We start from the raw sequence: 26,437 nt of genomic DNA, 5'->3' as shown, positions 1-26,437 counted from the left end.
TTCCAAAATGCTATCCCCAAGAATCCATGCACCAGATTTTTAGTAGTGAATTTATTTTTACAATGTCCTTTAGTTGATTAAACTTGAGATTCCAGATGGGCCTACACTGAGGCACAGTCCCCCAGAAGACCTGTGAACAAACGATAGCAACACACCATGCTACAGACTGAATGTCTGTGTCTCCCAAAATTCACGTTTTAAAGCCCTAAACCCCACTGTGACGGCTTTGGGAGGTAAACAGGTTTGGAGGAGGTCGGGAGGTGGGGTGCCCACGATGGGATGGGTGCCCTTCAAAGGGGATGAAAGTATCAGAGTTCTTCCTCTCTCTGCCGTCTGAGGATAAAGCAAGAAGACAGCCCTCCGTACACCATGAAAAGTTCCCGACGAAGAGCCTGACCATGCTGGCACTCTGATCTCGGACTTCCAGCCTCCAACATTGTGAGAAACAAATGCTGTTTATGTCATCCAGTCTGTGGTATACTGTTATAGCAGCCCAAACTAACTAAAATACAACATGAACACTACAGCAAGAGAAATATACAAGGTACTGAGAGTTTCAGGAAGAAAAAGTATCTACTAAGATCAAGGAGGACTTCCGGGAGGAACTGACAGGAAACTAAGTCCCAAAGAGCAGATGAAATTCCAAGCAGAAGATCAGTTATAAGAAGGTATAAGAGGTCTAAAAGAACACGGTGCACTGCATCTGACTAAAACACAGAGTGCTAAGAGATAAAAGCAGGACCTAGATTACAAAAGGATTTGGGTAAAATGCTGAGAAATTTTTACTTTATTTTGAAGATCACCTGATTCTACTAAAAAGTTTTAAGTAAGTAATATCAAGCTTCCTCTCCTTTAAGTGGGAAAAGACAGAAATAGAGGTCAACAAGTCAACAATACCCATGGGTGGAAAGGAAGCTACAGAGGTTTACATCAAATGACCCCAAGCTTACAATAAAAGTGGGATTATCTTGCTAAGAAAGGAGCATTGAGATATAAGATTTTTAGAAAGCCTCACCTAAAGACTCAAGAATTTAAAGTGACTATTCCAGAGGGCCAGGCTTACACTATTCTCCATCACTTCTGAAATTTGAGCTCTAGCTTCAAAGCAAGTATTAAGGAGAGCTGTAGGGATGTTCACAGCAACAGCAAAAGTTCAAAGTTATCTACAGCAATCACGAAATAAGTGAATTTTAAAAATAACAACAAATCTAAAAATCAATGTTTGTTAAATGAGTGATAAGAAGAATCGTAAAATAGCTGACATTTATTGAGCAGTTTCCACGCAGGACAGCTCTTTGCATTCCTTATCGCATCTGATTCTCACAACAACTGGAGGGCTGCTATTGTCGTTCCCATTTTACCCGTGAGGAAGCAGAGGCTCAGGAAGTGAAGTTAACTTGTCCAAGGTTACTACTGAGCCAGCAAGTGGCATAGTCAAGATCTGACTCCAGAATCCATATTTTTAACCTTATCAGACACTGACAGTTGAGCTTAATTCAGCTAAAGTGTCTGTCACCGTGAGACACCCTTGGGAGCCCTGATACATTACAAAGACCTAGAAACTTGCATGACCACACATACCTCACCCAGCCTCCTGCCTGTCCAGACCTGTGACTCAGCTGGATGACAGGGGAAAAAATCAGGAGGAGCCAGGCTAAAGGAAACAGCCCTCTTCTGATGATCTAAGCTAGGCTGATCCCTAGAAGGATGCGACGGAAAATCATTACTGATGGTGGTGGACAATCATGCCCACAATTACATGCTTTCTTTTTTATGACAACTTTTTAAATTTTAAGTAGATTAACTACTTAGTTTTCTTCTAGCAGTATTATCACCTTAAATATTGACTCATTTCCTAAATTTGGTTACCCACTGCCTGCAATCCTCTATAAACCCATAAAAATTAAGAAATCCGCTGAACCAGTCCTTCTCCCAGCTAAACTGACAACAGTTAACCTCTGTCAGTAAGCCTACAGAATTACCAGCCTCGGGTATATAGTATTTTGTCCCTATCAGTTCCCCTTATTACTCATTCATTTACTCATTAGTAAACTTTTTAATTGAAGTATAACATATAGCTGAAGTGCAAAGTTGAGAATGTATGGCTTAATAAATGTTCACAAAGTAAACACACCTTTGTAACCACCAGAAGTACAAAGGCCCTGCACCCCACTCACTAACCCCTCTTCCTGACTTCTAACACCATATTTAAGTTTATATAAATGGAACAAATAGGATGAACTCATGTGTTTTTCATTCTATATTATATCTGAGATTCATCCACATTGTTGTTCACTTTCACTGCTCTAGTAGGAAAAAACCAGAATTTATCCATTCTCCTATATCATGACAGATATAAGATTATTTCCAGTTTGGACCATTATGAATAATGCTATGAACATTCTTAGCTATGTCTTTTGGTGCACATGTATACACACTTCTGTTGTATACAAACCCAGGACTGGAAATGCTTGGTCATGAAGTATACATATGATAAGCCTTAGAATATTTCCAAACAGTTTTCCAAAGTGGTTATACTAATTTACACTCCCACCAGCAGTGGTCAGTTTTTAATTTTTACCTATTCTAAGAAGTCAGAATATACAAGGTTCGCTGTAAAATAGAATTCTACATAAGATATCTCATCTTCCTTAAAATAGTGATATGACAGCAGAAGTCTAAAACTTATTTCTCTTGGGAATTCCCTGGCAGTCCAGTGGTTAAGACTCGGCACTTTCACTGCCATGGGCCAGTGGCCGATCCCTGGTCGGAGAACTAAGATCCCACAAGCCACACGGGGCAGCCAAAAAATAAATAAATAAAAAATAAAACTTATTTCTCTTTCACCCAATTTATCCACAAATTATCAGCTACTTTACGGGTATCCTGCTTAAGCCTAACAAACATTATGAAACTGACAGTCAGGAGCCCTAAAATTACATAACTGAAAGTCAATACTAAATTAATCCCTAGTGTCATTGACTACAAAATTTTACATACTGAAATTATTTATATGTAAGCTTTTATTAAAAAATACTCTGCTTTCACATGACAGTCTTATTTTATATGGTAAAAAATGGTCTAATAATTGTAACTGCATTCTAGATTTGTGATCAATATCTATATCCTTTGTTTTATTAACAATTATATAATAACCAGAACTCCAATTATCATATTGGTTCTATTTGCAAGAGGTATTAGTATGAGTACAGGACTGTACAAATCATGAAAGTCTGACCAGGTAGCTATATTTCAAAGTAAATAAAAGTCTGACCCAGTATCTATACTTCAAAACAAATAAAAGGAAACACACATCAAGCCTACTACCAGGAGTCAAAATAACATGCAGGCAAAATTATGTTATTGCTTTCAGACATTCTTTTATCCTCAACTTTCATTCACTGACCCTTCATGTACTGACCCTTCATGTACTGAATTCACTTTCATACATAAGCTAAAGAATGAACATGTTTGGGGCTTCCCTGGTGGCGCAGTGGTTGAGAATCTGCCTGCCAATGCAGGGGACACGGGTTCGAGCCCTGGTCTGGGAAGATCCCACATGCCGCGGAGCAACTAGGCCCGTGAGCCACAGTTACTGAGCCTGCGCGTCTGGAGCCTGTGCTCCGCAACAAGAGAGGCCGCGATAATGAGAGGCCCGCGCACCGCGATGAAGAGTGGCCCCCACTTGCCACAACTAGAGAAAGCCCTCACACAGAAACGAAGACCCAACACAGCCATAAATAAATAAATAAATAAATAAATAAAATAAACCCAAAAAAAAAGTTTAAAAAAAAAAATAAAAGAATGAACATGTTTGCCATCACGTGAAGGTAAAGCCTGGCAGAAATCATTTAGTCTTGGAATTATCTCGCATGTGTAAAGTCCCTTGTTAGTCATGTGATACAAAGCAAGTTATTTAACTTCTCTGAGCCTCAGTTTCTTCCTAGATAAAATGGGAATAAAATGAGCACCTATACCCCACAGAGTTGTTAAATGAGTTGTAATGAACTGAGACAAAGTCCACATAGGCATTTAACGCTTTGCACTATTATCATTTTCTGAATCACTTTCCCCCATTTGCAGAAATCAAATGATAACATTTCACAGGCTACTATGAGGATTAAATGGAAGGATATGTCAGAGTCTAGCATACTGCTTAGAATGTAAACAGGTGTCTCAGCTGTTAGATCTCTTTTCCCTTATTCCAGAAGTTTTCAAACTTACTTAACAACAAAACCCCTTTACCAAGAGAAATCTGATATGTAAAAAAAGCAAACAAAATTAGCATTTTACAATATAAATTAAATATACAAGTTCACAATGATTATATCTCTATTACTTTATTCTATTTTCTTGCTTTTTAAAATTATAATAGAAAAACACATTTATTACAATAAATTAAGTGAAAAATCATAATTATCCCTTTTCCCTAGTCCATTCATAGCCACTTGAAGACACCAGTATTAATATTTTGGTGTTCATCTTCACATCTTTCTCTGTATCCACAAAAACTTCTACAAACATATTTACATCTTTATTTTTTTTTAATAGATCTTTATTGGAGTATAATTGCTTCACAATACTGTGTTAGTTTCTGCCGTACAACAAAGTGAATCAGCCACATGCATACATATGTCCCCATATCCCCTTCTTCTTAAGCCTCCCTCCCATCCTCCCTATCCCAACCCTCTAGGTCATCACAAAGCACTGAGCTGATCTCTCTGTGCTATGCTGCTGATTCCCACTAGCTATATCTTTAGATTTTACTTGTTTACTTTTTACAAAAATGAGCTATATATCATTCACGTTAGCACAGAGTCTGCTTTGTTTCCAGTTAAAAATATATAAGCTTTTTAATTTAGACCTAACTCATTCTTTGTAGTAGTTGCATAATATTCCATGGGATTCAAAGTTGTTTTTTAAAAATCATCTGTACAACTCATCACTCAAAGTAAACACATTTTTGTATATTTCCTTCAAGTTTTTTGTAAAAAGGTTAGAAAAATTCACCAACAGATCAAAGTCAGCATTATTTGGAATATGAGAAGAAAATCAAAGGAAAATTTCTAGGGAACAACCTAGTAAGAAATAAAAAGAAATAAGAAATATGGGGATATATGTAAATGTATAGCTGGATTCACTTTGTTATAAAGCAGAAACTAACACACCATTGAAAAGCAATTATACTCCAATAAAGCTGTTTAAAAAATAAATAAAGGACAACATGAAAAATAAATATAAATGAAAAAAAGAAGAAAAATGAAATAAGAAGGTAATTACTATTTCTAGTAAGAAATATAAGGGTAGGGGGAGAAGGAAGAAATCTGAACAAGATAAAATAATTTACTTGATGGTAACTGAGTAAAACATCTTGTTTACTTAGATACAAATTAATGATTGAAATGTTAAGAATGTGGATAGAATTGCTTGATTAATCATTATATTAAAACAGAATATAGGTTATCAAACTCTTAAACAGAAAATGTGTGGCAGGAAGAGGAGGGAAGGGAGAAGAGGGAGAGATGGAGAGAATGAGAACAGATGAAGTGATGAGAAAGGTTAATAACCGGAACAACTGATATACATGCCCTCAATCCAAACCTCAAAAAAAATGTGACATCTCAATTATATTGATGAAGATATGCAGCTAAAGTAAATAAGGTTAAGACTGCTGGCTGGGGCAAAGATTCCTCAATCTAACTTACACCAAAGGAAAACACTGGCTACAATACTAGTCTTAGACGATAGAGGTATTGGGGAAAGAAATCTTAAATGAGATTTGAAAGATAAGAAAAGTATGTAATATAATACAAATTACTAAGAAACAGAAGATCTTAAACTTGTGCATCAAAACACGTCAAGGAGGCGCAAGAGGGAGGGGATATGCAGATATATGTATGCAGATAGCTGATTCACTTTGTTACACAGCAGCAACTAACACACCATTGTAAAGCAATTATACTCCAAGAAAGATGTTAAAAAAAAAAAAATAAGGACACTTTAAAAAAAAAAACACATCAAGGTGAAATTATTAAAACTAAAAGGAAAATCAGAAAAACTACAACAGCAGCAGGAGATTGTAATTCACTATTAATTTACAACAGTACTGGAAGACAGGTTTCTTGAGAAACGAGAGCACAGTGTTGAGTGGCCTATCCACACACTGAGCTCCATATTCCACCAATAGGAAATATTTTTTTAATCTTATGAATAGTTTTTATGAACATCAGAAATAATATGCTTTAAAAGACTAGAACATTTGCTCACCGTGGTTTCAAATCAGAATGCAGTAAAACCAGACAAATTTTACACTATTTTGAAACGAAAAACAATGTTCTTATCAACTAATTATTAGGTCAAAAATAAAATAACCTAATACTGCTCACCAGTGTAACTATGGGGCATAACCAAAATAGTAATCAAAGAGAAATCCGGAAACTGAGGTCGTTTTCAGTTCTGTTTTTCTGTTATCTCACCTTAATGAAGTCACTTAATCATTCCAAGCCTCAGCTTCATCTATAAAATGGAAATAACACCTACACCTCACATAATCTTGTGAGTATTTAGGTGATTAGCATTTTTCCTGGCACATAATGACCTTTACCATTACGTACTTTACAAACTGAAATCTTATGTGAGAAAAACACACCAAAGGAAAACATAAAAAGGAATAATGTGAGTAAAAATAGAAGAAAAATACACTTGAAAAAATTAATATAAAAGCTCTTTTTCCTTTTAAATTGGTCCATTAAAAAAAGCAAACCTTTGGTAGTAACAAAAAAATTAGAAACAAGAATGGAATTTCTCCACTTGAATGGTAACAGAATATTAAGAATAATAGTATGATAGACGTGAATAATATACAACTGAACATATAAAGTAGATGGTTAGAGATGAATGATTTTCTACTAAAGATAAAATACAAGGAAACATAAAACTCCTAAGTAAATAAGTTTAAAAAAAAAAAACAACCCTAATGAAAATACTCAGCCTAGAAGCCTGGACTAATGCAAAAACTTCCTTCTGTTTACTCCCCTTTTCTCCACTGCAAGTCTTTCTCCACCCCACAGCCAGAATGATTGTGTCACTACCACCAATACCCTTTCAAATGGCTGCCACTGGAATCCCCATGCCTGAACTCCTATCACTCTTCCTCTGGTGCACAGGGTGCATCTCTGTGGCCTTCTTCAGCTCCCTGAAGGCTTTACACTCAGTTCCAGCTCAGAATCTCTGCACAGGGCCTTCTCTGCCTTTAGTGGTCTCCCCATCTCTATGCCTGGCTACTTCCTACACACCTCCCTTACACCTTATACTTAATTTAAATCAAGTCCCCCAATATATTCTTTCATACAATGCTTTTCCATCTTAGCATTTATTGCCATTTTAACTCTATACTCTTTGCCTTATTGTTTAATACTCCTCTCCCCAAGTAGACGTTTCTTTCCTTCACCAACGTATCCCTAACACCTGGCATATAGAAGGTACCCAGTAAATATTTGCCAAATAAATGATGAGATTGATGAAGCTAAATAAGGAAACAGAAACCAATTCATGAAGGCCTTTTATACCTAGTTATTCTTAGGATAAGAAAAGACCATAGAAGAGTTTTAAATAGGAGAATGACGTGATCAAACACGTTATCTATCTTAGCAAAGCAGTATTAACAACAGGCATGTCAAATACATGACAAGAATGCCCTATTCCTTCCTGTAAACAAAACAGACATTCTTAAAGATACTCTTTCTCCACTGAAGTCAAATCAGCCCTCAGAATCCCTCTCAGGGCAGACCTCCGGGAAGGTCACGGCCAATCAATTACAGTGGCTCAAGGATTGAAACCTGATGATAGCTCAAAAACCCAAAGGTCTAGTATAAATACACAAGAAGACAAATGAATATTTTAAAGGTGAAGCGTCCAAATGTCCCATGTAGAACATTAGGTTAAAAAAGAAAATCTTGATTTGACAGTTACCCAGCTTTTACTAACAGTTCTTCAAAAAATTCTAAAATAGGAGCTATACAACAGTATCTTGTTTTTAAAAACATTTCTTTTGCTTACTTTTAATTAAGGCCATATTCACAGTCAGCCAATGATCAAAGAATATTTTTGACCCATTACCACCTGACTTTCATATTGGACTCAAGGGCATAGATTTTAGATCAGACCTCCATACATTCCAGAATAATTATCTCAATTATGTCATCCAGTACTGATGCCAAGTGTACAGCTGGAGCTAAATGCAGCTGTGCTAAGCATACAAAAGGTACTTTTAAATCATGGAAGCTGGTCCTAGACTTACTGTCCATTTTGAAAGGCCTAATTGGGATCATGAAGCTAGATTTCAATAATGGGAACAGAAAACTCACTTCATAAAATACATCCATTTATTCACTATTTAATTCCCCCAACTGTCCCAGCATGCTTACCTTTTTACGTACTCCTTCTTGGGTGCTGGACAGCTTGAGCAAAACAGGAGGAAGGAATTTAGATATAATATTCTGTAATTGTTCATCTGTTTCAGCATGGCCAAGTCGTAAAAAGACTCGTTCAAGCTGATCTACAACATAAAAAGAGAAAAGGAGAACTTAGCAAATCAAACAGAACTAAGACTAATCACTTTTATAGCTTAATCCTTTTTTCTATACTGCAGATCCTTCAGCCAGAACTTTAACCATAGCTAGCCCTGTATGCAGATGATTTTGACACAGCAATGAAACAACACTAAAAAGGTTTACTAGCTAATTATACTGTCTTACAACTGTCCTGGTCATTTAACCTCTAGAAGAGAGGAAAACAAAGACAAGAATAACAAATTTCTCTCCTATATACAAGGTTATTCAGTTTTTCTAAAGGATGTGGATACCAGAAAAGATACAAAAGCTTTGAAGAAATCACCTAGACCTAGCTAGCAGAGCCATGCAGGAGAACTTTAATCAGATACCGGGATAATATTATATCTTTGGGGAAACCATCTTATTGATGAAATTTCTTCAAAGACAGAATCACTGCCCATTACTGTTGGAATTAGCCAACCAGAATGTGAGAGAAAAATTTCCACCAAGAAAGCCACTGAGAAACATATTAACACCAAAGGGATGCTCTCAGCAAAACCCAGGCAACTACAGAACACGCAACTAACACACTCAGAGCTTCTGTCTCTTCAATCAATACATTGCAGGGGAGGGGAGAGTGCTGAGGTGAAAGGGGAACCTACCAACAGCAAATGACTGGATACTTGATTTTTCTTAATTATTGTTAATTTTTTAGGTGTTACAATGGTATTGTGGTTATGTTTGTTTTTTAGAGGTTCTTACAAAAATTATCCGTAAGTGATTAGGGAGCATTCTAAGGAGCTGGAAATGTCCTGCATCTCAATCTGAGTGATGATTACACAGCTATATACATTTATAAAAATTCACAAGCTCTGTCCTTTCATACTTTCTACTGTATCTATTATACCTTAATTTTAAAATTTGAAAATAAAAAACAAAAACATTTATTTAAAGGAGTCCTTTTTTTCAGAGATAAAGACTAAAATATCTACAGGTGAAATAACAGTTACTTAGATTTACATCAAATAATCAGGGGTGTACTGGAAATCTGCTAAGAGTAAATTTCAGATGTTCTCACAAAAAAAAAAAGGCAACTGTGAGAAAAAGACATCTTAATCAGCTTGACTGAAGTAATCATTTCATTATGTATATGTGTAGCAAATTATCACATTGTACACCTTAAATATATATAATTATTTCAGAAACTAAAATAAAAATAAAGTCATGGCCTCATTCAGGTTCTCATTTTAAAATAAATAAATAATTGGGGGTGCTGGGGTGAGGAATGGGGAGGGGCCATATAAGTGAAACCAAGATTGGTCACTAGCTGATAACTGTTCGAGTTATGTGATAGATACTGAGAATTTGTACTTCTGTATATGCTTGAAATTTCCATAATAATTTTTTACAGGAAGAGATATATATACACATATAGATATAGATACATAGATATAGATATGTATCTCCAGAGGGAGCCTAGAAGCAGTCACAACCTGGCACAACCTAGTAGCAACAAGCACACCCAGCACCCGGATCTTGGGTTTTTAAACACCATTCTCCAGTAAAAGGAGCCGGACTCTTGGGGAAATGGCGGATTCTAGGGCTGAGGCAGGGAAAAAACAAGATGAACCTGAAGCATCCTGTAGGGCCAGAAAGGGAACAGGGCCTGATAAGTCAAAGGGATGCAGGAACCACCCTGAAAGAGCTCCATTATGGCCAAGGCTGGAACAAATTTGAGGAACAAAATAAATAACATAGTATTGGATTCTAACCCAAAGTATAAAATAAATTTACACGACTCCATGATATAAATAAATGACTGAATGATTAAACGCACTGGGGAAAAGAGACAAGTCTTTCTTCCAGAATTCCAAATAATTATGTAGATACCTCCCCCTACAGGAGGTAGAGCTTAATTCGTGCCTCTACCCACCCCTTGAAGGTAGACTAGATTTAGTGACTTGCTTCCAAAGAACAGAAGAGGGAAAGAGGAAAATGTTAACTTTACAGTGGCGAAACCTGATAAACACTGTTGTAACCAAGCGATGCCATGTGGTATCAGGGTCACTAACAAGACAAGAAAGGCATTTCACCTCTGTGGTATTCCTTCCAAAAACTCATAACCCTCATCTACTCATAAGTAAAACAACAAACCAACAGAAACACCAAGTTAAAATACATTCTACAGGCTACCTGGCCAGTATTGCTCAAGACTTTCAAGATCGTGAAGGAAAAAAAAAAAAAAAAAAAGAAAGACTAAGAAATTGTCACAGACTAGAGGAGTCTGGGGAGACAGGACATCTAAATGCAGTGTGGTGCCCTGGACTGGATCCCAGAACAGAAAGAGGACATTAACGGAAAAACTGATGAAATCCAAATAAAGTCTTGAGTTTAGCTTTTAAAATTAATAATAAGGGAAGGAAGGGAGGAAAGGCAGGAAGGCTGACTTTGAGATTATCAGACCAAATGCTTCTATTTGCTAACAGTTGAATGCTGCTATAAAAAGGAGCTCTTAGGAACAGTGGATTCAATCCACAACATCCATGGAAGTAACAGGTAAGGAGTCTCTGCCCCAGCACCTTATAGATCTTAGGCAGTGGAAACTGCCTACAGATTTTGGCTACAGAAACTTAGAAGAACTGTTCTGTGGAAGAAGGCCAAAAGTGAAATTCTTCATAACAAACTAACCTGCAAAATCTGTGCCAAAGGCTTAAAAAAAACAGGTGGTATCTGGTCCTTTTCATTTTTCATACAATCATTTGGTGCTTCCTATGTATCCCCAGCATAGCACCTAACACTTTCTACTCTCCCTCACTAGAAAGGAAAAGATAACATCCTCAACACAGTAAAATTGTTTATGATGGGAATGTGGGAATGGAAAGAAAGGGCACCAAACATCACACGGGGGTCCTTGTCAAACAGGTCAAGCATACCCAAGGAAGAGGCAAAGGAGGAGATCAATGTAACACTGCTGCGTCATTCTGACAAACATCTATGCTTTAAATAAACGATCATCAAACACGTTCAAACTTTATGAAAAGAAATGTAAATAAAAGTGCAGATATAATCAACCACTAACTTTTTCAGCCTACCAAAGTTAGCAAAATATGGGCAAAGATTTAGCAACAGTATGGTGCCTGAATCCTGCTGTTAACGGCACAGAAAGGTGAACCCTGTGCCTTTACCCTCAACCCTGGAAACTCAGCCCTGTGAAAGTGACAATCCAAATTAGGCCTTTGCCCCCAAACATGTCTATTCAGAAACAAGAAGGGATGTAACCAAAAGTTCTGAAAATTCAAAAGGAATCTAAAACTCAAGTTCACCTTTCACGAGGACTCAGTGTTTAGTTGTAAGAACTGAGAGCCTCCAGGTCATCACCAAAGTATCTGAGGTATGACAAACATTACTTTAGAGTCAGGGGCAAGTTCCACCCTCTCCACAATTTTGATGTTATTCCTCTTATTCAAACTCATATTGAGTTAATTTCGCTTACAAGAAAATTAAAAGACATCACTATAACCTCAGATAATCACTGTTAAATGTGGGGAATATATTCTGAACTATTTTTTCCTATTCATACACTAACATTATTTTAACCTAAGAACTGGAATATGACACATACTATTTTACAATTTGCCTTTTTTTTCCTTTTAGTTAACACACACACATTATCTAAAACCCCTGGAGCAATAGATGTCTCAGGACTTTTCAGATTTTTGAATTAAAATAAAGCGTAGGGCTTCCCTGGTGGCGCAGTGGTTGAGAATCTGCCTGCCAATGCAGGGGACACGGGTTCGAGCCCTGGTCTGGGAAGATCCCACATGCCACGGAGCAACTGGGCCCGTGAGCCACAATTACTGAGCCTGCGCGTCTGGAGCCTGTGCTCCGCAACAAGAGAGGCCGCGATGGTGAGAGGCCCACGCACCGCGATGAAGAGGGGTCCCCACTTGCCGCAACTAGAGAAAGCCCTCACACAGAAACGAAGACTCAACACAGTCATAAATAAATAAATAAAAGAACGTGAATTTCTTAAAAAAAATAAAGTGTATATGCTGTGTATTTCAAATAACCCTATCCACCCTGTGTGTTCTAGGGCAGTGCCTATAATTAAATACATCCAGATTACTGCAATAAGACATATGGATGCTCACACTAAGTGGGATAGTCAAAGATTATAAAGAACCTCATATCCATTCAGGTCAGGTTTTAATGCCCAAAGAATTACACTAAAAAAAAAAAAAGTGTGGATATGTATAAAATCTTAAATATCTTTGCATAGCACTAAATAAAGATCTAATTGATAATGGCAACTATGTCTATAGAAGTAGTATGATTTATTTAACTATTTGTGCTATTATCAGATTTACAGTACCACAAACGACGCTCCAAAGAACATCCTTAGATACGGGGATATATGTATAGCTGATTCACTTTGTTATACAGCAGAAATTAACACACCACTGTAAAACAACTATACTCCAATAAAGATGTCAAAAAAAAAAGGTGTTAAAAAAAATAAAATAAAATAAAAAACAAAGAACATCCTTATCCATCTGTATCTGTGCACTTGTATGGGTTTCTGTAAGCTAAAACCCTAGAAATGAAACTGCTGAGTTAAAGGGTACGAGCGTCAAGTTTAAGAGATTTTGGAAAAATGTCCTTCAAAAAGGCTGTGCTCATTTATACCACCAGCAGTATATGTAAGTACCAATTTCCCTATACTCACTCCTACAATGAGTAATCAATCTTACAAAGATTGTAAGTAATCAACCTTAGCTGAATATGATAAATTAAAAAAAATCTCACTGTTGTTTTATATCTTCTATTACTGAGGTAAAGTTTGTTTGTTTGTTTATTTATTTATGGCTGTGTTGGGTCTTCGTTGCTGTGCACAGGCTTTCTCTAGTTGCAGAGAGCGAGGGCTACTCTTCGTTGCAGTGCACGGGTCTCTCATTGCGGTGGCTTCTCTTGTTGCAGAGCACAGGCTCTAGGGCGCGTGGGCTTCAGTAGTTGTGGCACTCGGGCTCAGTAGTTGTGGCTCGCGGGCTCTAGAGCGCAGGCTCAGTAGTTGTAGTGCATGGGCTTAGCTGCTCCGCGGCATGTGGGATCTTCCTGGACCAGGGCTCGAACTCGTGTCCCCTGCATTGGCAGGTGGATTCTTAACCACTGCACCACCAGGGAAGTCCCTTATTGGTCATTTGACATATCTTCTTCAGCAAATTACTTTATTCTTTTGAGTTGCTGACTTCTAAAAGCTTTTATACAATATTGAAAAAACTACCCCCTGTTCTTCCATACATTAAAATACTTTTTTCCTAGTATGCCTTGTGACTCTATATAGCACATTCTTTCTTTTCATATCTAAGTTTTTTAAACATAAATTTACCATTCCTTTGTTTTATGGCTTCTGAGTTTCTAGTCATGCTTAGAAATGCCTTTTTAACTCGAAGATTATAAAAAATATTATATTCTGCAGAGAAGAGTTAACACAGCGGGCCTGAGACTGCTATCCTTACAAGGCCTTGTTTGCCAAGGCTGGTCCTTGGCTGCCCTCTGGAGACTTGGATTTCAGGAGGGTTCCCACCATTCCCAGAGCTGATGAGAGTTACGCGCTGTGCCTGAACCGTCTGTGCAAACAACATGCTTTATGCTCAACCGTGCTTTCCTCTTGAGAATCTAGAATTCTAGTACGTGTTAGGCAGAAGGTGCCAATGTGACCAGCACCAAATAAAAACCCTCGCTAATGAGTCTCTAAAGAATATCCCCGGTAGACAACATTTCACATGTGTTGTCAAAACTCACTGCTGAAGGAATTAAGCATGTCCCATGTGCCTCAACTGGGAGAGGACTCTCGGCAGCTTGCACCTGGTTTCCTCCAGACTCCACCTCATGTGCCTTTTCCCTTTGCTCATTTTGCTTTTTATCCTTTTACGGTAATAAATGTTAGCCATGAGTACCAATATGTGCAGAGTCCTGTGAATCCTCCTAGCAAGTCATGGAGCCTGGGGGTGGTCCTGGAAACCCTGACACAATATATTTATCTATGTTTTCTTCTAGCGCTTATGATTTCCTTTCTGTATCCAAGTCTTTAATCCAGCTGGAGTTTTTTTGGCACATGAGGGATGTAAGAAACCTAGTCTTTTGTGGGTTTTTAAAATCTTTTTCATTGTGAAACAAAACATTTAGAAAAATGCGTACAAAACATAAGTGTAGTTTAATGAGTTATTATAAACACCTATGTAACTACTGCCCAAGTCAAGAAAAAAAAATTTATTATGAAACTTGTACAAAGAAAGGTTTCTACTCCACTTGGAGTCAGAGAGGACTGAAAGACTGTTGAATATAAAAAGCACAGTGAGTTTTAAGGTCACGGAGGTAATTACAGCCAAGCAAGAACTAGAATAGGGCCTTCTGACCTTCAGTCTAAAAACCCTTACCTACCCATGCAACTGTCTACAACGATGACCCTGTATTTTATATGATACTATCCCTGTATACTGCACCTTCTACAGGGAGCCCTGTTTGAGAGAATCACCAAAAGGTCATAAGAATTTGCCTCATTCAGGTGGTATTTATGACAACAGGAAAATGTACAAATTCAAAGGTCAGAAAACACCAGAGAAAGCTCACTACTATGAATAAGAAGCTAAGACCAAACATGTCAAACTAAATTTACCCTTCCTCCTTCTCCCTGCTCTGCCAAATTCTCTCCTCCATCAAGGCCCAGCACCCTGCTATCTTCACCCTGTAAAGCACTAATTCCCCTATCTAGATCACACATTCACTCACACACTTATTCAAGTATGTACTGAAGCCCTACTGTGTGCCAGAGCTTGGTGGTCATGGGTATAGAGTAGAGAAGGAAGAAGCAAGGCTGGTGTCCAGGTTTAGCACACGTGTATGGTACCTGCAGTAGAAAGAAAACAACAGAAGGCCAGAGATAGACTGCTCAAGACAAGAGCATTTAAGGATGGAGGAAGGAGAGTCTGAAAAAGGGAAGGATAGGCAACAGACAAAAATAGGAAGAAAACTGAGTATGGGGTCATAACAACTCAGGAAAGAAAAAAAATGGACTAGTCAGGAAGAACTGGAAAAAATTTGTTTGCCCATTTAAAAAAAAAAAACCTAAAAAATCCTTGCAGGTAAATTAATGACACAAGTGTAAGAAGCAAGATTTTAAAGCTTTTAAAAGAAAACTGAGAAGGGAAAATTAAAACTCAAGCACAAGGCATTAAAGACTAACAGGTTGGACTTCCCTGGTGGCGCAGTGGTTGAGGATCTGCCTGCCAATGCAGGGGACATGGGTCCGAGCCCTGGCCTGGGAAGGTCTCACATGCCGCGGAGCGACTAGGCCCATGAGCCACAACTACTGAGCCTGCGCGTCTGGAGCCCGTGCTCCGCAACGGGAGAGGCCGCGACAGTGAGAGGCCCGCGCACCATGGTGAAGAGTGGCCCCCGCTTGCCGCAACTAGAGAAAGCCCTCGCACAGAAACGAAGACCCAACACAGCCATAAATAAATAAATAAAGATAGATACATAGATAGATAAATAAATAAATAAATAAAATTTAAAAAAATAAATAACAGGTTAAGATTTTAAAATATCATAAAACACACCATAAAGTAAAAGAATAAGATATAAATAGCTACAATGTTTTTAAATGAAAAGAAATTGAGTAAATATACTTTTAAAATTCCTAGAAATCAAGAAAAAGCAAATTAATCCAAAGATTTTAAATGGACAAAGAGTATAAGCAGGCAATTCAGAGACGAGAGTCATACATTTAATAACACATAAAAAGATGCTCAGCCACACTGATCAGGAATACGTAAAATTAACACAATAATGAGATACAATTTCGCACCCTACACATTAGAAAAACTCTTCAAATGTTGGCAAAGACTGGAAACCAACCAAGAGGAACTCAGGCTCACCACTGATGGGCTGTACACGGATACAATCTCTGAGAAACAAACCTCTAGTTAAGTAGTCTCCAGTGAGGTTCAAGAGGCACATCCCCTTCAACCTGGCAGTCCTACTCCAGGGGACCATACTCTAGAGCAGTGCCCAGCTGCAAAGCAGCGCAGCTGCAAACTGTTTGTCACCAGCCCTCTAAGAGAGAAGGAACACTTCTTGCTTCACTGAGAAAGTCTTACCAGGATAAGAAATGTTAAATAAATTAACAGTGAGAGTTGATTTACATTCTGCCACAAGTTCCCTATTTGCAAGACATAATTCCCAAGTCCTCAGACCACACTTCTTTGTGTATCACTGTCCTGGAGAAAAACTCCCAGGGAAAGACAAGCACAAGGACACTGTAAGAAACTGTTCATAGCCACGGGGTCAGTAAATGCAAAAAAAAAAAAAAGGAAACGATCTAAATGTCAGTCAACAGGAAAATGGATAAAGAAAATGTGGCAGGGTCATACAACAATGAAAATAAGCAAGAGTCACATGTCACATGGACCAACATGACAATATCTTAAAAACTAAGATCAAACAAAGAAAGCAAGTTGCAGGATATGTACATTATGGTTCCACTTATGTCAAGTTTTTAAATGCAACATATACATTGCTTATGATATGTACAGCACAGGAATGACAACCCTTGGTCAAGGAGATAAAAGAGAAGAAAAAATGAAGGGGAGAGGAGAGAAAAAAAAGAAAGAAAAGGAAAATCTGTAAGGGGTAACACAGGGGGTTTGAATTGTATCAGTAATGTTTATGTCTTTAAAAAATAAAAGACCTGCTTCCCTGGTGGTGCAGTGGTTAAGAATCTGCCTGCCAATGCAGGGGACACGGGTTTGATCCCTGGTCCGGGAATACCCCACATGCTGTGGAGCAACTAAGCCCGTGCGCCACAACTACTCAGCCCGTGCTCTAGAGCCCGTGAGCCACCACTACTGAGCCCACGTGCCACAACTACTGAAGCCCGTGCACCTAGAGCCCATGTTCTGCAGCAAGAGAAGCCACCGCAATGAGAAGTCCGTGCACCGCAACAAAGAGTAGCCCCTGCTCGCTGTAATTAGAGAGAGCCCGCGCGCAGCAACGAAGACCCAACGCAGCCAAAAATAAATAATTAAAATAAAATTTTTTTTAAAAGTTAAAAAATAATAATAATAGCTAAATAAATAAAAGACCTGAAGCTAATAGCAAAAAATGTACAGATTTGACAAATATGAGTGGGACATACCTAAGTGTTCCTAAGATAATTCTCTATACTTTTCTTCATACTTGAAATATTTCATTAGTTAAAAAGAATAGATATACCATAATAATTGTTTTATGATACTATATAAAAAGAAGAAAATACATCAGTAATTTTTCTTCTTTATATTTTCATGTACTTTTCAAATACTCTTCAGTAAAAATACATTTCTTTTTAGAAAAAATAACATACAGAGCAAATTTTTAAAATGAATCCATGTTTCAAGGATAAAGAAATTTAAATCACAGAATTTTACAACTTGAAAGGAACCTTAAAGAATATGGAAGTAGACTTCCCTGGTGGCGCAGTGGTTAAGAATCCATCTGCCAACGCAGGGGACTGGGGTTCGAGCCCTGGTCTGGGAAGATCCCACATACCGCGTGGCAACTAAGCCCGTGCGTCACAACTACTGAGCCTGCGCTCTAGAGCCCACGAGCCACAACTACCAAAGCCCGTGCGCCTAGAGCCCATGTTCCGCAACAAGAGAAGCCACCACGATGAGAAGCCCATGCACCACAACGAAGAGTAGTCCCTGCTCCCAGCAACTAGAGAAAGCCCACGTGCAGCAACGAAGACCCAATGCAGCCAAATAAATAAATTTTTTTTAAAAAAAGAATATGGTAGAACAAAAATAAGAACATTTACTGGTAGAAATGCAAAATGGTATAGCCATTTTGGAAGACAACAACTTAGGAAAACTAAACATACTCCTACCATACAATCCAGCAATCACACTCCTTGGTATTTACCCAAGGAGTTGAAAACTTATGTCCACACAAAGACCTGCACATGGATGTTTACAGCAGCTTTATTCATAATTGCCAACACTTGGAAGTAACCAAGATGTCCTTCAGTGGGTGAATGGATAAATAAACTGGTACATACAGACAATGGACTATTACTCAGCGCTAAAAAAAAATGAGCTGTCAAACCATGAAAAGACATGGAGGAAGCTTAAAGGCATATTACTAAGTGAAAGAAGCCGATCTGAAAAGGCTACATACTGTATGATTCTAACTATATGACATTCTGGAAAAGGCATAACTATGGAGACAGTAAAAAGATCAGTAGTTGCCAGGGAGGAAGGGGAAAGGAAGGATGAATATGAAGAACACAGAGGATTTGTAGGGCAGTGAAAATATTCTCTGTGATATTACAATGATGGATATATATCATTATACATCTGTCTAAACCCACAGAATATACAACACCAAGAGTGAACCATAAGGTAAACTATGGATGTGCGGTAATTATGATATGTCAGTATAGGTTCATCCTTTGTAAAATATGTACCATTCTGTTGAGTGATGTGGATAATGAGGGTGGCTATACAAATATGGGGGCAGGGGGTGTATGGGAAATCTCTGTACCTTCCTGTCAATTTTGTTGTAAACCTAAAACTGCTCTTAAAAAATAGTCTTTAAAAAAACATTTAGTCTCAAAGGAAACATATCAGAAACACTGAGATTCTTAAATCCCCAAATGAACAAACAAACAAAAAAACAAATCCCAGTTTAGCTTATGTCAGCTATTACATTCCTGTGGGAAAAAAAATCTACTAAGAATAAATATATTGGGACTTTCCTGTTGGTGCAGTGGTTAAGAATCCGCCTGCCAATGCAGGGGATACGGGTTCAAGCCCTCGTCCAGTAAGATCCCACACACCACGGAGCAACTAAGCCCGTGTGCCACAACTACTGAGCCTGCACTCTAGGGCCCGCAAGCCACAACTACTGAGCCCGCATGCCACAACTACTGAAGCCTGTGCGCTTAGGGCCCACGCTCTGCAACAAGAGAAGCCAACGCAATGAGAAGCCCACGCCCCCCAACCAAGAGTAGCCCCCGCTCGCTGCAACTAGAGAAAGCTCATGCGCAGCAACGAAGACCCAATGCAGCCAAAAATAAATAAATAAATATTAAAAGAAAGAAAGAAAAAAAGATTTAAAAAAAGAATAAATATATTCATTTACTTTCCATTAAATAATTCTCTAATTCATATTATTTGCCTGTCTTTAATTTCTCTATCTAAAGGGAAAGACGGGACCTTCCTTCCTTCTACCCCACAAGGAAGAAATAACCAGTAAAGGTTTAAGGACTTCACTTCAGTGTTATCTACCATTGGCCACTGATAATTCTGAAAACATATAATTATTCCTGAGAAATAAAACTGTCCACATAAATCACTCATTCTTCATATCTCTCCAAAAAATACAACTTTGGCTTCTGAGTCAAGGAAGAAAGGCTATTTTTTTCACAGGATTATAAAAGGCAAATACTGGCTTTTCACTCATATCATCACTTATGGAAAAAATACTTTAAAAAATAAAAAAGAAAGAAGGAAAGAAAAAGCAATAAATCACTTTCCTTAGATGAATCACCTCTTCATGACAACTTGAATATCAAATCATTCCTTAGAAAGTATGCAAGAAAAACATTACTGTCAAAAAGATTACAGAAAGGGCTATATTTAAGGTAGTGATTATCCTTATGTGGTGGAATTTCAGAGGACTCTTTTTTGGGTTGCTGGTTTAATTCTATGTCATTACTAACTTAACTTCATGAGCGTGAATTACTTGTGTGAATTAAAAAGAGAAAATGGTTATTTCAGTGTGACAGGTTTCAGATTTCTTTACATTCGTTTAAATTTTCTACAAAGAACATCATTTTTTTCTGAATGTGAAAGTAAATTTTAAATTATAAATCAGGTTAGAAGCCTTAAGTGGAAGCTGAGATTGAAAGGGAAAGCTGAAAATACTTGGACCACTGCCCATTGCATCATAAATCAATTAATAATCCAACGTTACAGGATATTTTGAGAAAGATCTGTCAAGTTACTACCAAAATACACTAGACTATAACAGAATAATTTCACAAGGAAAACAGTCTCCCTAATAGTATTTAACTTCTTCTGCTTCACACATATGTAAATACATTATAGTCACAAAGCAGTTTCACATGGCCTTCTGAGCCTCAGAAAAACATTGTGAGGTGGGCAGCGATTATCTGCATTTGTAGATGAAAAACTGGGGCTCAGGATCTGACTTGCCAAAGGTCACCAAGCTAATGACACAAAGAATCACAAGTTGAACCTAGAGAGGTCTTTATCCTCCAAGTGCACAACAGAACACAGTACCTCCCTCTAAAGTACTATTTATTGAAGTAGGTAATATTAGCTTCAACTTACAGATGAGGAAACAGAGCCCAGAATTCACTGAGAATGTTGACCAAGATTACAAAGGTAGTAAGTAAGTGGCAGGGCTAGGTTTCAAACTCCAGGCGGTCAACTGCAAACCCAATGCTCCTTCTAGTATGCTAAATTACAGCACAGCTGAGGCAGAGAAAGTAGGCGGGGATGACACTAAGCCTTACTAGATAACTATGCACAACATGACTTTGTACCCTGACCACAGCCAATGTGACAGGAATGGTCCCTGACTCATTTTTCCTTTCCTCAGGAACTCAGAATTGGGACCAAAGAGTCAAGCCTCCCTTGAGTGCCTGGACCTCTAAGAGTAAGCCAGGAGATATGACATGGGCATCTTCAGCCTACGCCATGGAGCACAAAATCAGAAGAAGCTGGTCTGAAGAAAGAATGGCAGGGGGTGCAGAGAGAAGCTGGAAGTACTGGAGGACATCTAGTCCTTAGTTCCAAACCCCTCCTGAGGGTCCCTCTTATTTCCATAAGACTCCATGACTCCTTACAGTAAGTGCCCCATTTTTGCTTATACCACCTTAACACTGTGTCCAAATGTAAACGGAAGGTTTTTGCCAAGGGGGGAAAAAATCTACTTCCATAAAAGTACATTAAAAAATAAGCAGCTAGCACATGTAGCATATGCCAGAGATGAATATCAGATGAGAGGAAGTCCTTCCTAAGACTAGACCAGGGCTTCCCTGGTGGCGCAGTGGTTGAGAATCTGCCTGCCAATGCAGGGGACACGGGTTCGAGCCCTGGTCTGGGAAGATCCCACATGCCGCGGAGCAACTGGGCCCGTGAGCCACAATTACTGAGCCTGCGCGTCTGGAGCCTGTGCTCCGCAACAAGAGAGGCCGCGATAGTGAGAGGCCCGCGCACCGCGATGAAGAGTGGCCCCCGCTTGCCACAACTAGAGAAAGCCCTCGCACAGAAACGAAGACCCAACACAGCCATAAATAAAATAAATAAATAAAATTAAAAAAAAAAAAGAGTAGACCAATCTAGCCACAAAGGACCTTCTTGACCATGCATCACACTGCTCCCCAACAGCTGTCCAAACTGCAAGAGCTTCTTAAGTGCACCATATGTTCTTCTTGCACAATTCTTTTGATCAACCAAGTCCCTCATCCAAGAATACTCTACCAACCTCTCCTGACCATTTCTCCATCTCCACATATCTAAATCCTCTCCATTCAAGGTTCAGCTCAAATACTACATGCTCCACACTTACACATCCCATCCTGGCCCTACAAACTCCCACAGACCTTTTCTACATCTCTCCTGGCACTTGTTATCTTTTGCTGTACATTATGTAACTGCCCGATCATCCCTTCCCTAGACCATAACAGCTCTTTGAGGTGTGACTCCACCTGAGTGCCTACTCATTTACTCCATCCATCTCCAGAGCTCCTCAGGTTGAGAAACTGTGAAGTAGTCTCTTGGTATCCCAGCATTTAACTTAGTGCCTTATAGAAAGAAGTTGCTCAAATATTTGTTGAGTGTATGAAATATTAATCCCTCATATTTGGAAAAGCCATTTAGAAGTTTATACATCTAACATCTGTGGCAAAGGAAAGGAGGGGATTAGTGGCAATTCATAACACCTGACATCAGAATCTCTTGGAAAAGGGACTATATGTTTTTAGTTTTTAAATTTATTTTTATTTTTGGCTGCGTTGGGTCTTTGTTGCTGCGCGTGGGCTTTCTCTAGTTGCGGCGAGCGGGGGCTACTCTTCGTTGCTGTGCGCGGGCTTCTCATTGCGGTGGCTTCTCTTGTTGCACAGCACGGGCTCTAGGCGCACAGGCTTCAGCAGTTGTGGCTTGTGGGCTCTAGAGCGCAGGCTCAGTAGTTGTGGCACAGGGGCTTAGTTGCTCCGCAGCATGTGGGATTTTCCCGGACCAGGGCACAAACCCGTGTCCCCTGCATTGGCAGGCAGATTCTTAACCACTGCACCACCAGGGAAGCCCTATGTTTTTAATGTCATGATAAGTGCTTAAGGTTTTAAAAAAAAAAAAAAAAAAGAAGAGGAGGAGAGAAATTCCAGAAGGTCTGACTGTGTGACAGAACTATTCTGCTCTAAATCAGGAGGGGTGCAGTAGTTACTGCAAAGAGAAGGATAGGAGAACAAAAAAAGATGGAAGGGGAGGACAGACCAGGAAAGGGCAGAAAGTCAAGCCCTTTCCCCATGACTCACCACATCTAAGAGCTAAGAGCTCTTGAAGAGCTAAGTGAATTCTTGAAATGCTTGGGAAAAGAGAACTGTGTGTGTGTGTGTACCAGTGAAACAGGCGGGTTTCACGTCCAAACTGACATGGGTGGAACCAAAACACCATTTTCAGAAATGGGAGCCCAGAAGCTAAGAAAAGCATAAGTTAAACTAAACTAGAAAATTCACAAAAATTGGATGTGATAGATTGCAGGGGTAGGTGGGTGAGTACCTCTGGACTTTGACAATCTGCAATTGGGAGTCTGAGGCTAAAACTACGAAGAATAAGGAAGCCCTAGCTGGCATCTAGATTTTGTATGTAATACTCAATCTCTTCTGGTAGATCAATCTACCAGAATTAAAAATCTAGGACTTCCCTGGTGGCGCAGTGGTTAAGAAACCACCTGCCAATGCAGGGGACACGGGTTCGAGCCCCGGTCCAGGAAGATCCCACATGCCACGGAGCAACTAAGCCCTTGCACCACAACTACTGAGCCTGCACTCTAGGGCCCACGAGCCACAACTACTGAGCCCACACACCACAACTACTAAAGCAGGCGTGCCTAGAGCCCGTGTTCTGCAACAAGAGAAGCCACCGCAATGAGAAGCCCGCATACCGCAATGAAGAGTAACCCTCGCTCGCCGCAACTAGAGAAAGCTCGCATGCAGCAACAAAGACCCAACGCAGCCAAAAATAAATTGATTAATTTTTAAAAATCTAACCAAATACTAACTGGTAGTTAAAGTCCACTCATCTATTGGTTCCTATATACCATTTCAATTCACTAAATGCCACTCTAATACCTGGCAAAATCTAAATGAGGCCAGTAGGATACTTCTTTAGGAATTAATGCTTAGAACTGTGATGTCCACTTCTGTGTTTTTAAATACAGGCTTTCCCCCATTCCCCACTTTTTTTTAAAAGAACTCATTAAACACCAATGTATTAAAAGGAAAATGTTGAAAAGTCCAGCAGTAAACACAAATATAGTAAGTCAGGGGTTGGGGGAGGATTCATTCCCAGAAAGAGACAATCCATCATGGTTCCTGCAGGAGTTGCCTCCCTCCACCCAGGGCAGCCCAAGAACCAAGGGGTCAGTAGATAAGAACCTTTGCAGGCAATGAGGTCCTGAGCAGGAGGTTCCTGCTGACAAAGTCCCTGCTGATACTCCTTTCCCCCAGAACTAAGGCAATCAGACAAGCCATCTTCCTGTTCCCTAGCCCACCAGTCTTAGCCCCAAGGCCCAAGCAGATACCCCAATGTGGAAACCCCTGCATCAGGATGCACGAGTGACTAGACTGTTTCCAGGGAAGGGAAAAGAAGCCTTTCTTCTGCCACTTCAGAAGTCCTAGCCATTTGCATATGATGTCAGGCTACTTTAAGCCCCCTACCAACCCAGTACAGCCCAAAGTAAGGCGATGCCTCCCTGTTCACACACAGCCCCTGCCCATCACTCCCCAACCCCCCGCAACACCACACACAAAGAGGGAGGGACAGAAGACATCACAGAGTTAGCTTGGCAGGGCTGGGTCAAGTGAGGAAACAGCAGCACTCATCTGTACCCTAGATTTAATGAACAAGTGCCAGACTCCAGATGCACTGAGGTCCACAAACACTTCCAACTCCCAAGGAGGCCCTTTCCCCCAGATACAGCAGCTGGCAGACGCCCAATTAGAAATCAGTGTTAGTAAACTGATGAGCAGAAAGATTAGTTCAGCTTATGAAAGTCAGCTTAAAGGAGATGATACATTCTATGCAAGAGTTCAGACTGCATACAAGTCAAATGTATGATAGTTAAGATCCACCCAAAGCGGCTAATTACCTAGAACAATGCTCATTTGGATGTGTAAACTCTAGAATGTCTTTTATTTAAGTCACTATTTAAATCCCAGCATTTGTGGTTTGACCTGCTTGCCTTCGGTATATGGCAATTAACACATTTATACAGGTCCAAAAGCTCTAAAAAAGAATCTAGGCGTAAATAATGTCATTTCTCTTCTAAACACTTTCTCCAACCTTCCAATTTTCCATTTCTCTAAAATGGAATGAAGATATGTGAAATAGTAAAAATAAGTCAAAGTTTATTCTAAAGTTGAACTTTGGTTTATAAAACATTCCATTCATTCCATAACTCAAAATTCCACCTAATGAATTAAGGCATCATACACCATTGGCAGCAACATACACTCCAAAAAACAATAGAATGCACTGGGGGAAGGGGAATCCAGTAGTTAAACTGAAAGACGGCAACAAAATGCACCTTTGGATTGAAGCTACAAAATCTCAGGTACTCCCTGGATATTGAGCTCATGATATCAGAGAATTACAATCTGAATTTACAGAATTTCAATCAAAGGACCATCCAATATCATCCAAGAGTGAAACTGACACCATATTCTTGTTCAGCCTCAGAACAAAGTAGAATTAAGTGGCTTTTCCATCACAGTGCATGTCAAAATGGCAGAATCAGCAATATCCAAATACCATGATGATGCCTTTCTCCTTACCTCTTTTCACAAATAAAACAATTAAATCCATGATGACATTCCTGGAGCACATAAAATCATACTTCGTGGTCGTGGCAGACAATACTACTTGTAAACTAACACCCACAGCCTTTTCCTTGCACACACTGCTAAAGAACATCTTCAAGTTTTATCTTTTGCTTGCTAATTTTTTAAATTAATGTTTATGTGATTACAGAGAATAGAAGCTTCAAGCATATATAAACTAAAATGAACTTCACTGATTCTCTCAGGATAGCTAGAAAAGGAGAAAAACCCATGAAGATCTTGGGGGGAAATTGCTACTTGATAACCTATGCATTTTTAAATGCTACTACAAAAAATGCACACATCCTAAGGAACTAAATCTACTAACCTCTACAATCAATGTGATACATGGTTTATCCAGTCTTGACAAAAATCCTCTGGATCACCAATGGTGTGTTCATCCACTCGTACATATGCAATTGTATAAAGAATCTATTATTTAGAACACCAGGGGAAAAAAAAACAATTAAAAGATTTATACTCATAGCTACCATGTAAAAAAACAAAATAAACACTTTTCATTTCCATGCTAAGAGCTCCTAATTTGATGCCCTGCTTTGCAAATTCAGAATGAGGGTGGGAAATCATAGTGATTACCAAATTGGAGAAATAGTAAGGAATATGTCCATAAATAAAATCTGGTGTGTAGAAACAAGGTCCTACTGTACAACACAGGGACTATATTCAGTATTCTGTAATAAACCGTAATGGAAAATAATAT

At 39.0% G+C, this 26,437-nt stretch overlaps 1 protein-coding gene across 5 annotated transcripts in view; it reads right to left on the bottom strand.

Annotated features, from left to right (window-relative positions):
- ECPAS (Ecm29 proteasome adaptor and scaffold) overlaps positions 1-26,437 on the bottom strand; it is a 102,985-nt gene that overhangs the window by 67,388 nt on the left and 9,160 nt on the right. For 3 of the 5 annotated variants that reach the window (XM_082469104.1, XM_082469100.1, XM_082469103.1), the window contains exon 2: positions 8,427-8,557. In XM_082469104.1, the coding sequence (XP_082325230.1) occupies positions 8,427-8,557 (131 nt within the window). Of the gene's footprint in view, positions 1-8,426; positions 8,558-26,044; positions 26,149-26,437 lie in introns of all 5 variants that reach the window. The other 2 variants (XM_082469102.1, XM_082469101.1) reach the window with 1 other exon arrangement.

This window comes from Balaenoptera physalus, assembly GCF_965194825.1.
Source record: "Balaenoptera physalus genome assembly, chromosome: 7".
NCBI classification, from domain to species: domain Eukaryota; kingdom Metazoa; phylum Chordata; class Mammalia; order Artiodactyla; family Balaenopteridae; genus Balaenoptera; species Balaenoptera physalus.
The sequence above is the reverse complement of the archived record's forward strand: the minus strand, read 5'-3'. Positions and strand labels throughout refer to the sequence as shown.